The sequence below is a fragment of the Dipodomys ordii genome, unplaced genomic scaffold (assembly GCF_000151885.1).
Source record: "Dipodomys ordii isolate 6190 unplaced genomic scaffold, Dord_2.0 Scaffold60, whole genome shotgun sequence".
NCBI lineage: Eukaryota > Metazoa > Chordata > Mammalia > Rodentia > Heteromyidae > Dipodomys > Dipodomys ordii.
This window is the reverse complement of record NW_012267276.1, coordinates 1,351,923-1,367,257: the sequence shown is the minus strand read 5'-3', so window position 1 is coordinate 1,367,257 and position 15,335 is coordinate 1,351,923. Positions and strand designations below refer to the sequence as shown.

The window sequence follows — 15,335 nt, the reverse complement described above, 5'->3', positions numbered from 1 at the left end:
AAAAAAAAAAAGAATAACAATAAAAGCTGGGCACCGGTGGCTCACACTTGTAATACTAGCTACTCTGGAGGCTGAGAGCTGAAGACTATGGTTCAAAGCCAGCCTGGGCAGGAACGTCCATGAGACTCATCTCCAATTAACCTCCAGAAAACCAGAAGTGGCACTGTGGTAGAGCACTCTCCTTGAACTGAAGAGCTAAGAAACAGTGTCAAGGCCCAGAGTTCAAGCCCCACAACCAACCAAAAAAAAAACAATAACATAAAGAATAAATAAAAGGTATTACTGAAGCTAAAAAAATAAAAATAAATAAAATAAAACAGTGATCAATTGCTTACATTTCTTTCTTCTGCTGTGTACTTCCAGATATATTTACCCAAAGACCAAAAACAACAACAAAAAAGCATTTTCCAAATAAATTCTTCAGAACTTTGGATTTGGGTCAAGTCAAAGTGCAAAACAGAGCATACTGTATATACCACCCTCTGAGAACCCCACTGTGCCAACAAATAAAAGGCCCCTCAGAAATCTGCAGTAACCACATGTGTTCAGTTTTACTCAGACCAGTATTTCCACCTTAAAATTATTCCACCTTAAAACCCTTTCTCTTTGTCACATTTACTAATGAAAGAGAAAGAAACTAAAGTTCCTCAGAACTCAGTGTGAGAAATGCTGGCCTGATGTGTTTTTATTTCCCGCAGAGTTCATAAACCCTCTAAATTACAGCCTTCAGGCCAACTCTCAAAATAGTTAAAAATGTATCTGTTAAGAGCCAAGTAAAATAGCATGCACCTCTAATCCTGGCACTCAGAAGGCTGAGGTAGGAGTTTAAGGCCAGTGTGGGCTATATAAAGTTCAGACCAACATAGGAGAAGCAGGGAAAAAAAAGTTACGCTGTGTGATGCCAGTCCTGCGTTGTCCTTGAGAGCAGCAAGCTACATCAGAAGCTTCATGTAGTCTTGCAGCTGGTGCTTTCAGAATGGAGGAGGTAACAGGTCAGTACCCTCAAGTGCCCCAAGCACCCTCCAGGATAAAGGATGACACAGCCTTATGTGGCTGGTAAGGGAGTGTCCAGCACTGCCCTTAGTCCTGTCTGGCTAGAGAGCTCCGGCCAGTACACATTGCAAGTTCTGAAAGCTTCAACTACATCAGAAACTAGATGTGGGTGCTGTGTATCCATTAAGTTCTCCCTTAGGGTTGTGATAAATCAAGTACAAGAAGAGCAGGATGCAATTAAGAAAAAGCAAGATAAATCTTAAGTGCAAAAATGTAATATTCTAGGTGTCCTGAGGATACCTCACAAATACAGGTGTCTTGGAGCAGTTTCTGTGAGGAAGTAAACTGTTGCACAGTAGTCATGTAACTCAGACCCCTCTGCCCTGGATGCTGTTTCACATTTAATCTTTAAAAACACCACATTTCTTTTTGCCAGGCACTGGTGGCTCAGACCTGTGATCCTTGCTACCCAAAAAGGCTGAGATCTGAGGTTAATAATTCAAAACCAGCCCAAGCTGCAAAGTCCATGAAACTCTTATCTACAATTATCCACCAAAAAGCTGGAAATAGAGCAGTGGCTCAAGTAGTACAGTGCTAGCCTTGAGCAAAATAGTTCAGGAACAGTGCCTAGGCCTTTAGTTCAAGGCCAAGGATCAGCGGGCATGCATGCACGCACGCACGCACGCACACACACACACACACACACACACACACAAACTTGTCATCTCTACTGGGTTGAGGAATGACAAAATAAATCAATGGCTGGTTCCACGAAAAAAAAAATTTTTTTTTAAATTCTTTACTACACGAGTAGAAAGTAGAGTATCCTTTGGAAATCCATTTAGATATAGTTCTTGAGATGCTGACAAATGTTTAATTCAACAGAAGGCCAGGGACTCTGAATTTGTTTTCTAAGACAAAATCAGCACACTAAAATCTTTTGCAGACAACACACCCAAGGGAGCTATTTTTCTAGACTAGTTGAAGAAGTATGGGGTAGAAAAGCACCCCTCAGCAAGGACTTCTGAGCATATCAATGTGTTGTCTAAAGGTGGCTCTCTCATTAGGCCACATGAAAAGAAAATAAACAACTCACCATGTCATAGGTTGTCACAATCTTCTTCAGAACTTCTGGCACAATTCCCTGCAACTCCATTGTGGGATAGGGCTCGTTGAGGTTGAGGACCACCAGGGGTGTATTATCAGGCCCCAGGAAGCGGGGAGACACGGCCAGCATGCACTGCATGAGATTGGCCACTGAAGACAGGCCACACAGCTCCTTGAATGACACCACTGCATTCTGCCCAATAGAAAGAAAGGAAACACTCGGTAATTAAACAGGGGCTTTTAATTTCTCATGGATATTACACTTGATAAAACCTGGTTACACTGGGACCGTCTGGTACAAAAGTTATTGGCAATGTGGTAACAGAATTAGCTAATGATCATTTTATCTGTGGAAAAAATGACTTCTTTCCAAAGTAAATAGAGTGACAGACATTTGTAATGCCAATTTATCAAAAGTACTAAAAACACAAATAAGTCAAATTCTTCTAAAGGGCAAAGCTCTTTTCAGGTCAAAGTTCATGATAGTGCCAATGCAGATATGAAATTATGAGCAAAGATGGCTTTGACATTTAAAAAATGTAAAGATTAAGAACAGATAAAATTGAGCTTAAGGTAAGTATTAAATGTACCAGCTATCCATACAGGAAAGGGTTATTCATAAGGCAGGAATTTGACTCTATCCCTATTTATGTTGCTGATTCCAAAACCAAAGGACCTTGGAGAACACCACTGTTCACATTACCCCTGGGACCTTGGTTCATTTGGCCTTGGCCTATTATCGTATTTACTGCTCTCAAAGCTTTCCTCTCACCTCTCCCTCCCTTTCTCTGTAATCCCTAGAGGTAGGCCATTAAAATTTCCATTAAAGAAAACTCTCAACACTAAGAGATCCTGTCATTTTTGAATACTTACCAAGCATTAAGCTATACAGGCAGTTACTGAAAATTACCTCATTTAATCTTTCAACAAACCATGTGATGGACAAGGAAAGTAAGCCATCAATAGAATCCCTATGGTCACAGTTGTGAGAGTCATGATTTTAACTCACATCTATTGATTTCCAGGCCTATATTTTCAGGGACTATGCTCTAATAACAAGCCAATTCTAATTACAGACTAGTCAGGCATGGATTCCAGGAACACTGTACTCTATCTGGGCAGAGGATGTGACCAAGAAAGGGTAGATTTAGGCTCTGTAGGTCTTGTGCCTTTGGCTTCCCAGTACCGTGGGTTCTTGGAAAAAGGAACACTTTAGTTTTAAATAAAAACCTTTCATTTTTATTTATATTGTTTTAAACAGGGCCATCAAGCTACTATTGCTTGCTTCAAAATCACTTTAATGATGGCTGTGTATAGAAATAAACTATCAGATTGCTTAAAGTGAGGTCCCCAGAGCACCTTACCACCTCATTCTCTTTTCTAGACAACATTCACCTGCACTGGCATGTTGTCCTGTTCGTTTATGTGCCAGCTTACTGTTTGTTTCCCCTTCCCACACCCCATCCCAGCAACAGCACAAGCCCCTTGAGGGCAGGCACTCCATCTGCCTGCTCCTGCTGCATTCCCAGGCTGCCGGCCCGAACACAGCAGGCCCTCGTTAAACATCACCCTCAACTGCACTGTCAGTTCAGTGCACACACAGGCTCTGGAAAAGATGAGGCTGGAGCTCTGGCAGGTCCCTAAGGGAGTCCTGTGCCACATGAACACCAGCAACCACCAGGCAAGGGACAATGTGGCTTGCCTGGAGCTGAGGGATTATCAAACCACCAAGTTCAGAAATGAGAAAATCCTTCCAATTTCAGTTATGTTTTTACTTAGAAAATAAACGTCCCTATAGTGGGAAAGTGTTTCTGCTCATTAGGTATCTTCAGACTTGGTAGACTGGGAAAGCATGTTCAAAAGATGGTTTCAGTCAGATTTTATTGCTGCCATTTTCATAATAGTGGTTTTAAAATAAATAAAAAATAAGTCACTAGAAGGGCTGGAGTCCATCCTTTGCAGGTGTGCCTTTCCATAAGGTTAGATGCATGGACCATTCTGTATTCAGTGTATGAATTCTAACTGATGGCTTTAAGGCACTGTATATTTCAGGGGTAATTACTGCCTTAGGCTTTAATGAGTTCAGATTCCACAAATATTTTACTTGAAAAATTAGCTACACTTTAAAAGTAAGAGGATGTCAGCAAACAAAAAGTGGTTCATTGAAGAACTATCTTCTTTGGTAGTCAGGTATTCTATGACTTAAGCCAAGTCCAAGTCCTTTTTGCTTTAGCTGTTTTTCTAGATAGGCTGTTATACCTTTGGCAGGGTCTGCTTACACCAAAATCCTAATCTTCATCTCCTTAGGAGCTGGGATTATAGGCATGAACCACTGCACCTGGGACATGGTCTTTTACTTTAACATCTATCTCTTTTGTGATATGCAGAGTTATCAGCAATTTCTATGGACAACTTAAGAGCTATTAATGAGTCATTATGAAGTACTTGGATGAGCACTATGTAAGGGAGCAGCAAGGTCAATTTATTCTACTATACAATCAATATTTTCAACAACTAGAGTTTTTAAAATTTAAGTGGTAAAGAATAAGACTAGAAAAAAACATTCTCATAAGCAGCTGCAATCTACAAATTATTTTAAACACACTATTGTTTAAAAAAAATCAATGGACATTCACTGTGTAGGAACAACTTTGAGTAATAAACATAAGCACGTACCTGCATATTTTCTCTGAGATCCGTGGCATCCCGTATGGGGGGCTGAGCATTTTTGAACACTTCATCTACAGTTTTAATCCATAGTGTTCTCAGAGATGCGTATTCCCTGGATTTCTTCCCTTTTCTCACAGAAAGGCCTCTTTTATGAGGCTTCCCTCCTCCTCTTCGGTTCGTGATAGCCACATGGACGAACAAAGAGGCATGTGCTAGAACCTCTCCAGTCAAAGACTGTAGAGGAACATGGCGGTATCCTGTTTGTAAACATTCAAAGGGAATTGTATACTGACCAATGAATTCGTCCCCAATGTAATCATCGTCCAGCACTACGAAGCGCACCATGGCCAGTTCAGGAAGGTTGATCTGAAACTCAAAACTTTCATCAAAGATGGGGGCGTCTCCATTCTGGTGCACTGTTTTTGTCCTTTGCTCAGCACAGTCGGCAGGGATTCCATGGATTTCCACATAGATGTAAGGATCTACTACATCACCTTTGGCACCAGACCCTTTAGGTTTGGGGAAGTTCTGGCCACTAATGATCTTGATATGAAGGAGCTGAGGTGAGACTCCTGGGACAGAGTCTTTTGTATTGGCACTGAAGAATGAAACTTCTTCCCTCATGATGGCTGGCCGCAGGACGTAGCCACAGTTGCCATTTTGCCGAAACCAGCCAATATTCAGGTCCATCATCAGCCCTGGAGTCTGAAAGTTCATGGCTACTATTTGACAACCACATTTCCAAAAATCTTGTGGATTCATGTTACTGGAGTCAATTCTCATGGGACTGGGAAAGACCCTGGCAAGGAAACGCTTGTTGTAATTTACAAAGTCTCCTGGATTTTCATTGGCATATTTGCTGGCAAGTACTTCATTAAAGGAACAGACCTCCCAGTACTTCTGAACTTGAAACGATACCTGAAATTCTTTGAACTGAACTGACTTGCAGATGCTTACCAGTTCAGATAGTTCTTTACAGAGTTGAAATCGCTTCATAGGCACATTGTTGGGCTGTTCCATGTTCTCTTTGCCCATCCTCTGAGACATTTCTGCACCTTCATCTTCATCAGTAACATCACCTTCAACTCCAGAACAATTTGAAGACAGCTTCTTTGCCTTAATGAGAATTTTCCCTTTCAGGACATCTGGGGATGGCAGGTAAGATTCTTCCACATTGGGTGATGTTGTGTATAGCTTGTCTCCTAAAATTTTCTTCATGTGTTGAACCATGACCTTCTGTTGTCTGATAGAACAGTGATTTTCTAAACATAAGATAAGAGGATACTCTGAAGCAAAGAATGCATACTTGTTAATAATATCAATGACGCTTCGGAAGACTATCTGAGAGGTCATGGTGTGGCCTGTGTAAATAACAGGTTCATTATCGGGCCCATCCCAGACATCTAATTCAACACTACGGCAACCCATTTTAAGAGCTCGAATGTAACCTGTGATGTCTGAAGGACCTCGGAATTGATCCTCTATTAAGTATGTATTATGAGATGAGTTTATAAAATAATGAGACAAAGGCTGCTTCATGTCCTGACAGACTTTCTTATGTTCTGGGTCAAATATATAACAGTCAGGTGACATAAGGTAATTAGTGAACCCGTCTATTGAGAGCCAGCCCTTTTCCTGGCCCTCCTTGGATGGCTCGTACTTGTGAATAATTTCAAGGCTTATTTCCTCATTTATATGTGCCACACCCTGTTCTGCCTCAAGAAACATCATAAGGTCCTTGGTATCAAGAAATTCTTTATTGCTTGAAAACTGAACTAAAAGGAAATAAATTTCAGGTCTAGTACAAAGCTCATGGAAAACCTCAATAAATTCTTCCTTTGTGACTTCAGTACCATCTTTGTCCTTCGATTTGTGCAATTCTTTGAACTTAAGCTCAATTTTGCTCGTTTTTAAACCAGGATTGAGGTTTCGGATACACTGCACGGCATTACACAGAGTTATATGTCCAAGATTATCTACATCAATTTCACTAAACATTTGTGAAATCCAAGAAGTCCTCATATTATCTTGGCTACTTTCCAACATATCAAGTGTATGTTTTCCATAAGAAATTAGGTACCGGAGTCCCGTGACCCAGATGTTCGCAACATCTGCAGAGTTGGCAACCAAATCAAGTGACTCATAATTTTCTCCATATATGACCGAAAACGCACAGTCTTCAGATATCTGGTCAGAAATGCCATTGCTACGGAATATGTCTGTGTTTTTTCCTGTTCTCACTTCCTTGATGGATTTAATGTCAATCTTGGCTTTCTCGGAGTCTTTCTTCGATGGCTCCCACCTTAGGCTCTGCATGTCAGCATCTAGTAAAAAGTACCTATGGTATATTCTAGAGTTGGAGCGAACCTTTTTGAGTTCTGAGCCCTCAACCATTGAGTTGATACAATCACTTGCACTGCTGATCTTCTTTTCTGTGGGCATGCTGCTGAAGGACACTGTTTTTTTCCTCTCCCTTTTCTGTTTTGAGCCATCCTGAGAGAAAAGAATACTGTGTTAGAATAATATCATCATAGGTATCTATCTTCAGTACTAGGAATTAACACTGAATTTCCCTGAAAAATATACTATTCTGGGTCCTGTGACAAATGAGTGATCAGTTAAAAGGAAAGGAAAGGAGGAAGGGGAGAAGGGAAGATGTGAGACAGGGGAAGTGGAAGAGTGGAGGATGGGGAAGGAGAAGTTCATAACCTAATACCAAATCCTTACTTAGTAAGTCATATTTACCAAGGAATATGAATTCAATAACATGTAATAAAAACTTCTATGCATAGTAACATACAGTAAGAATCAGCTATATAATTTTCCAGATCCAGGGAATTATGAGAATGTAAGACTCTGCTCAACAATTAAGAGCTAGATACCACTGGCTCACTCCTGTAATCCCAGTTTAGGATGCTGAGATCTGAGGATCACAGTATGAAGATAATCTGGGCAGGAGAGTCCATGAGACTCTTAGTTCCAATAAATTACTCAGAAAAGATGGAAGTGGCACTGTGGCTCAAGTGGTAGAATGCTAGCCTTAAGTAAAAAGAGACTCAAGGACAGCACCTAGGCCCTGAGTTCAAGCCCCAGGACCAGAAAAATAAGAATTTTAAGAAGACTGCAAAAGAATATGAAGTCAGGCACAGAGCCCTTCTGAGTGTGGGGCTTATGGAACTGCACAGGTTCATATACTCATGAAGCAGGTTCTATGTCCAGGTATATAGGTATGTATGAATGTGTATGTATGTATGTATATGTATACATCTCCTATACCAGTGTCTCCTAAAGGCTTATCATCAGACCATTCGCTTCAGGATGACTTACGTTGCCTTGTTAAATATAGATTCCTAGGCCCATAGAATCAGACTGCTATTTAGAATGGGCTGGAACTTGCATTCTACCTCACATGAGGTGAGGTAGACTAAGGTCTAAAAACATTTCCTGGCCACTTGGGCTCACCGAGATGTTTGAGCTATTTTTTGGACTATTGAACAAATGCCAGGTATGAATTAGCAAAGTGTGTATTAAGTGGATAGACACTGGAATTTTCAGATACTCCTGACTCTTCAGAGTTTCACAGTAAACGAGTCACAGTCCTAAATACTTCAGGCACCTGTGTCTTTTCTAAGGCAGTTAAGTATGAGAGACAGGCCTAGATTACAGATGGGTGGGAGCTTCTACTATTCTACAGTTGGCTGCATTAAAACCTAATTCTATATACCAGGTTAATGCTGCCTGGGACAATGTTAGCTAAGAACTCACACTATAAATGGGGATTATTAATACTGCCCATGAGAAAGGCTCTGGTAGTGCCTACTTTTGAAGGACTTTGCTTCGCCAATAATCTACTTCCAACTTATCCTTCACAATGCAACACATTTCCACCATAGCAGCCGACTCCCACCTCTACACAGATATTTCAGACCTTACCTTCACAGATACTTTTATTTGGAAACAAAAAAGTCCAAATGATCTCAAAATGTCCATCACAATTTTAACTTAAAACACAATTTGAACAGACCTTTCAGGAAGTGATAAATTCTCACCAAGTCACTGCATTCAATGATAAAGAACAGGAGTGGGGATTGGGATTGCATCTTTCATGGCAATAAAAGTGCATGGAAAATATACAAAGGTGATTGTGATATTTCTGCTCTATGTAGAATCTATTTTGAATAATTCTCTATATTTTAAGAAGCTATTAAGCTAGTCTGTGTCTGAAATTTAAAACCACTTTTATTTTTTGATGACCTGCATTTCCAAAAGCTATCTGTAGGAAGTAATTAAAATTAAACTTTAAATCATACAGGTATCATTTCCCTCAAAGTTTCAAAATTAAACATAGAGGCTTTTGTGATCTGAGAGCCAACAGAAAAAAAAAGCCACCAGGCAGAATATTTCTTTCTAAGTGTGTGTGTTCAGAATGATTAAGTGCAAAACAGGTAAAAACTGGTTATTGTATCTATAAGATATACTGTATTATAGTCATTCCAAATCACTAAAGCTTACATTCTATTCTATCCAAGCAAGTTGGCATGAAATTAAATTTGTAATCAGCCAGGCATAAGGGCATGAAGGAAATTATAAATTTCCTCATTCTCAGAATGAAGGATGTCTTTACTTCCAAAAAAGACATGTTTATCTTCAATAAAAGACAATGCGCTAACTCAGTGAGGGAATTTCACAGTCTTTACAAATTGCATCACAGAGTGCCACCAGTAAGAAAGAGTCACAAAGATAAATGGAGGTACTTATTCATTGATCCATTAAAATTATACAGTATTTTCTCAACATTATAATCTTTTATCCTGCCACTTTTATACACTGATTAATAGTCTACTGAAAGCTTTCTAATTTGTTGCAAATGATACACTTCAAACTCAGTTTTATTATTGGGAGGGAAAGGCTCAACAGCCGTTTGTTAATTGCATTTACACATCACGTCTAATATAGTTACACACTTACTACCTGTTGGATACAGTAGCACTGCCTTCCTTTTCCAAAGCCTGCCCAGGCTTTTATTGGAGACTTTGGTTTCTGATTGAAGCACAGGATGACTACCCCAAAACAGGCTGATATAATGACAGGAAGGGCACCTACTTGTAGAGACTTCCTGTCTTGTCTTCCCTCTATCTACTGTTGCTTAGAATTATCCTGTCCCCCACCCCCCCACAGCACATCAAGTCCTCAATGAGAAGATGGTTCTCATTAGAACATCTAGCAAAGGAGTATATTGACTTAGAAATTCTTTTGATTTGGATCTTAAACGTTCCCCGAAGCTCCACTGTTGAAGTCTCAATCCCCAGTATAATAATATTCAGAGGTAGTGACTTTGGGAGGTGACTGAATCATGAGGGGCTGATGAATAAGTTCACTTATGGATGTGTAGTCTAATGGGCTATTAGGAGAAAGTGGAACATTAGAAGAGGAAGCCTAGGTAGAAGAAGGAGGGCATTGGGGGAGTGCCCTTGAAGGGTGTATCTTGTTCCCAGCCCCTTGCTCTCTCCTTTTCTACTTACCAAGCACCATCAGGTGAGTTATTATCATGGGCTCCTTGCCATGCTGTTCAACCTCACCACAGGCCCAGAAAAAGCCAAGAGACCATAGTCTGGAGCCTCTAAACCACTTGTTTCAAATAAGTTCTTTCCTTTTGTTGTTTTTCTCAGGCATTTAGTCACTGTGGCAGAAAGCTGACACAACGACCAATGGGAAGAGCAGATGTGAGCTTGCATTCACATCAATGGATGGACCAGATCTGCTCACTGGGAGCAGTAGGTGGAGGTGACAGCTAAAGAAGAAGGCAATCTGGTCCTCCAGGCCACGAGGAAAGGAAGGTGAGAACAGAAGCACTTGAACCAGAGGGAGGCATAGTGAGGTTCAATGGTAGGAAACTGGATCTCAAACCACCAAACGCCTGGAATCTCCATCTCTACTCATTTCAACCTGCCCTTCATTCTTTAATCCAGCAGTGGTCAAGCACTTGCCTAAGCCAAGCAGCTGCTGAGCAGCAAAACTGGAATCTACTTCATCAGATACTAAACTGAATGCTGAAAACTACTTAAACTGTACGTGTTACATGTGTGGTTTTTTAACTCAAAACTCGCTGAATCTAATGAATATGTACTAATAATCCAAAACTTAAAGAAAACAAAACAGTTTTCTCCTGAATTGGAAGTACTTTGAAATACTTTAAAAAATAGTATAGCAGGGTGCCAGTGGCTCATGAATGTAATTCAATGGGCTGAGACCTAAAGGATCAAGGTTTGAATCCAACCTGGACAGAACAGTCCATGAGACTCCATCTCAAATAAACCAGCAAAATGCACAATGGAGGTATGGCTTAAAGTGGTAAAGCTCCAGCCTTCAACAAGAAAGCCCAGTGAGAGAGTGCAAGCCCTAGTACTGGCACAAACATAGCATGAACCATTTCTCAGAGCTGGCTCATTTTCTAAAGGTTCTTAATGGTAAAGGTGACAACATGAAAATGTGGTCATATTGGTCCATTTCTGCTTTTCCACTGAAGCAAAAGAAAGCATACACAAAAATGATACAGACAGAAGGAAACCAGTTTCCAAAAGAATCAATCCTTAGATCAACCCTGCAAAAGTTTGTAGGTCTCAGAACAAGAAAATGTTAACACTGGAAAGAAGCTTAGAGATTCACTTATACATTAACTAGAACCTATTTACAGAGTAACAATTTTATGCCAAGAGTGTTTTAGGTAAAGCAATGAACTGAAAAGTGGCTAAAGAAACTTTGTGTGGCTAAAGAAACTTTGTGTATCACCGCAAATTCATAAAGAATAAAAATATTTGTGGAACTTATCCTTAGCACTGAAAATTGATATAGTTATATTGTATACTATGGAAACTACACAGATTTTGAAAAAACACTGCCTTCTTTAATAGGAGGTTGTCACTAAAAATAGAAGGCCATTTGTGATATTTCAGAAGTCGCAATTTCATCAATGTGTATGAGCAGCTTCATAAATTCTCATCCGAAATGAGGCAATAAATAGTTGGCCTCATTTCGCTCCCACTGGCAACTGGTAGCTAGAACTGATCCAACTGACCCCACTCACCACTTCTGCAGAAGACTAATCTGTGGGGCTGGAGTCTTGTCAAGGGCTTACAATGGTAATGTCTTACTAGAAGGAAGTTATCTCCTATTTCTACCATGTTTCTCCTATATTTCAAAACTGATTTGTTTCCATTTCCTGTTTGATTATCCCTCAATAAACAAAATGAGAAAGTACTGCATCCTTATTCAGATTCAAGGCCCAGAAAAATAGCAACTATGTCTAGCCAGTGATGCAGGTGTTCAGGTGGGGGATGTTGGAATGGCTGGGAAACAAAGCAACCCTTTATCCTTTGGTTTGTTCTGAGTGAGGCTGTTTCAATGGAATTATAAATAACACTTAAGAAAAAGGTGTTTATCAAGTGGTAGGTCTAGCAACACTGTTGAAAAACAGTGGGCTAAAGAAACTTCTTTTACAAAATAAAGCAAAAACCCTAAAAGAAGAACTTGAGATCATTAAATAAGCACAGCAAGGCCCAACCTTTCTTCAGCTCAGTAACAATAACTTGGAATTGAAAGAATTAGTCATGCCAGGCACATCAGGGTTACCTTGCAAGATTTTCCACACGTCTTTAAAACTTTTATGTGCTCTCAAAGATGAACAAAAAGGCCTAAACAAAAAGAGGATTTGGAGTAAGAGGGTCATCCTGAAGGTTATTTTATACAATAAGAGGAATTGAGGAAAAGTATAATAAAGAAATCTAGCTATGGTCAAATGCTGATTCTGGCTCATGTAGTTGGACCCTTTATTCAAAGTATTTAGATAATGGCTGAGGAAGTAGCCAAAAGGAAATGTCTCTCCTATTCTAACAAGAAAAAAAAAATCTTAAACCTTCTTGTAGCCATCAGAAAGCTATGGTCTCAGTGAAACTGAATTCAAAGAATAAGATGGTACAAGTAGAAACAGTCTAGAGAAACTGTTCCATGTTTGGTAGAACATGACAGAAGGTGGCCATTATAGACACCCATTAGAGGAAAATCAGCTAAAATTCTAAGGAATTTTCAAGGCCAAGTGTGGGCTAGTCTGTCAATTGGGAACCCCTGACACAAGAAGAGTTATACTCATAAGTCCTCCCCATAGGTACTCCTGAGAAATACTGTAGGCAGAGTAAAAAAGCAACTCTGCTCCTGGCATTAGGCGTGCAAGAGGTTAGAGGCTTCCACTAGGGCATAACATGGAAGTCTTTCTGTTTTACAAACCCTCTTCTCATGTAAAGCACATGCACTAACCCTCTGGGGAAAAAAACAATAGCAGGACTTTTTCTTAGAGCCACTAGAAGAGTCAAAAATAAATCCATATGCCTCTAAGACCAGACAACGATTCAGATCCCCAAAGGATAACAGAACCCTTTAGACTCAGGAGCCTGCACCAAGAAATGCAGACTCTTCTATGATCAGGAGAGTGGCAGAAAGCTATCTTCTGCCCAAATTCAATATAAATACATGCAGAGTTTGGCTGCTACATGGAACAGTGCAGAAAAGTTAATGAGGCCTGCATCAGAACCCCAAGTGCATAGCACTGCCTAAAACTATGGCTGGACCAAGAAAACCAAGAAATCTTATGACCCTACCCAAAGCCTAAGACTGAGCCTTAATCTCTACTAGAAGAGAAAGACAAAGCAAATGGGAAGAAACCCTCTCTATCACAGGCATTCACAGGTGAAATATGACATGACAGTAAAACAGAAATATATAGAATATCCTCCAAAGCTCTAACCCCAACCCAAAACACAACATGAGAATGGACTGGAAGAATTTGAAGCTAATGGTGCACTGAAGGTAACAATGGCAACTAGAACCCAAACTTGGTTCAGTTACTGATGAGACTCACTTTTTCCAATACTAATGACCTGGCATGCCCATTTCTGAGCATAAATATTATCTCAGTCTTTATGAAATGTGATATATAGCATTTAATAAAAACTGTAAGACAAAGAAAAAACCCATTGTCAAGGGGTAAAGCAACCAATAGAGCCAGACTCAGATGTAACTTTGGTGTCGGAACTGTTAGATAAGGACTTTAAAAACAACCTTTATACAATATATTAAAGGAGCTCATAAGGAAAAAAAAGGAACAAATGTGCTTGATTAGGTAGCATATTTCATACAGAAAGACAGACATTGGTTCAATGAAAATTTTATTTTGAAGATTCTAGAATATCGGGATTAACAGAGTCTTTTGATAGGATGACCAGCAGACTGAACAAAAATATCAGTGAATTAGAAGATAAATCAATAGAAATTATCCTTATTAAAACACAAAGAAATGAAGATAAAAAAAGAACATTAAAGAAATGTTACCCAACATATGGGAAAATGGAGTCCTACTAAGTAAAGAGAAACAACAGGGATGAATATTTGCAAAGAGTTCCCTAGAATTTTCTAAAATGAGGCGAAGCAGGACCAAACAAACACACAAATAGACATATCTTAGTCATACTGAAAAAAAAACCAGAAGAAAGGCTTAACATAAAGGAAAGGTATGGCTAGAGAAACCCAAATAAGAATTAACTATAAACTGAGCATAGTGCCACTTGCCTATAATCCTAACATTCTAGAGGTTCAGACAGGAGGCAGGAGGCTTCAAGGTCAGTCTAGACCACAGAGACCCTGTTTTCAAGAGACAACAGAATGCTCATATGATGACCCACTTACACTGAACCAGCAGTTCAACTGACAACCAGTGGCTGTTTGCTGGACCACCAGCTTACACATGTACTTCTTATAAGGAATACTGCTGTGAGCCCAATTTTCTTTCAAAAGACTGCAGTCCCTAAAGGAACTATAAAGGGGTCCTAACCTAGGTGGTAGTCTGGAAAGGATCACAGTTTGGTTTCAGGGACTCCAGAGACTGTACACAGAATCTGGAAGTGATGTACACACCTAGACCCCTCTTAGAAGCTGCGGGTCATGGTTGCTAGCATAAACTGTAGAAGGCCAAGAAAAAGATGATTGTTTCCTGGAAAGAATGCCAGACTTACATGTTCAAGTAAAGGCGAAGGTTAAATGTTTTAAGGATTAGTAAGGAAATTTTAAGGGTACTCAAAATAAGAAATAATGAGAAGAAAAAGAACTTATTGAATTTATAGATATAAGTAATATATTTTATCAATAAAAAGAGCAAAATCAATTATAGAAATACATGGTTTCCTTTATACCAAGGTAAAGAAAACTAATTTAATAGTTTCTAGGTTAGTAATCACCCACTGAAACACTGTGGGTTATAGAATGTAAGCCCGCACTGCATATCTGTAGTGCCTCAGTTTCCCTACATGTAAACTAGGCATCAAAGTAATACTCCTGTTATTTATAGTAATTATTTCATGAAGCTGTTATAATGATAAGGTTATATTTGAAAAGGGCTTTAAGTTCTTCTTGGGAATTTGTATAACATCAAATCCTGTTAAAAAATATAGCTCAAGCTGAGATTATTTCTTCTTGAAAGAAAAATAAAAACAAATACCATCATAAATATGTGATTGCGA

General features: G+C 39.5%; 1 protein-coding gene across 1 annotated transcript in view; it reads right to left on the bottom strand.

Annotated features, from left to right (window-relative positions):
- Plcl2 (phospholipase C-like 2) overlaps positions 1 to 15,335 on the bottom strand; it is a 149,352-nt gene that overhangs the window by 61,026 nt on the left and 72,991 nt on the right. Inside the window, exons 2-3 of the mRNA XM_013022168.1 lie at positions 4,777 to 7,263; positions 2,090 to 2,293 (exon numbers count right to left, since the gene is read on the bottom strand). Of these exons, the coding sequence (XP_012877622.1) occupies positions 2,090 to 2,293; positions 4,777 to 7,263 (2,691 nt within the window). The remainder of the gene's footprint in view (positions 1 to 2,089; positions 2,294 to 4,776; positions 7,264 to 15,335) is intronic.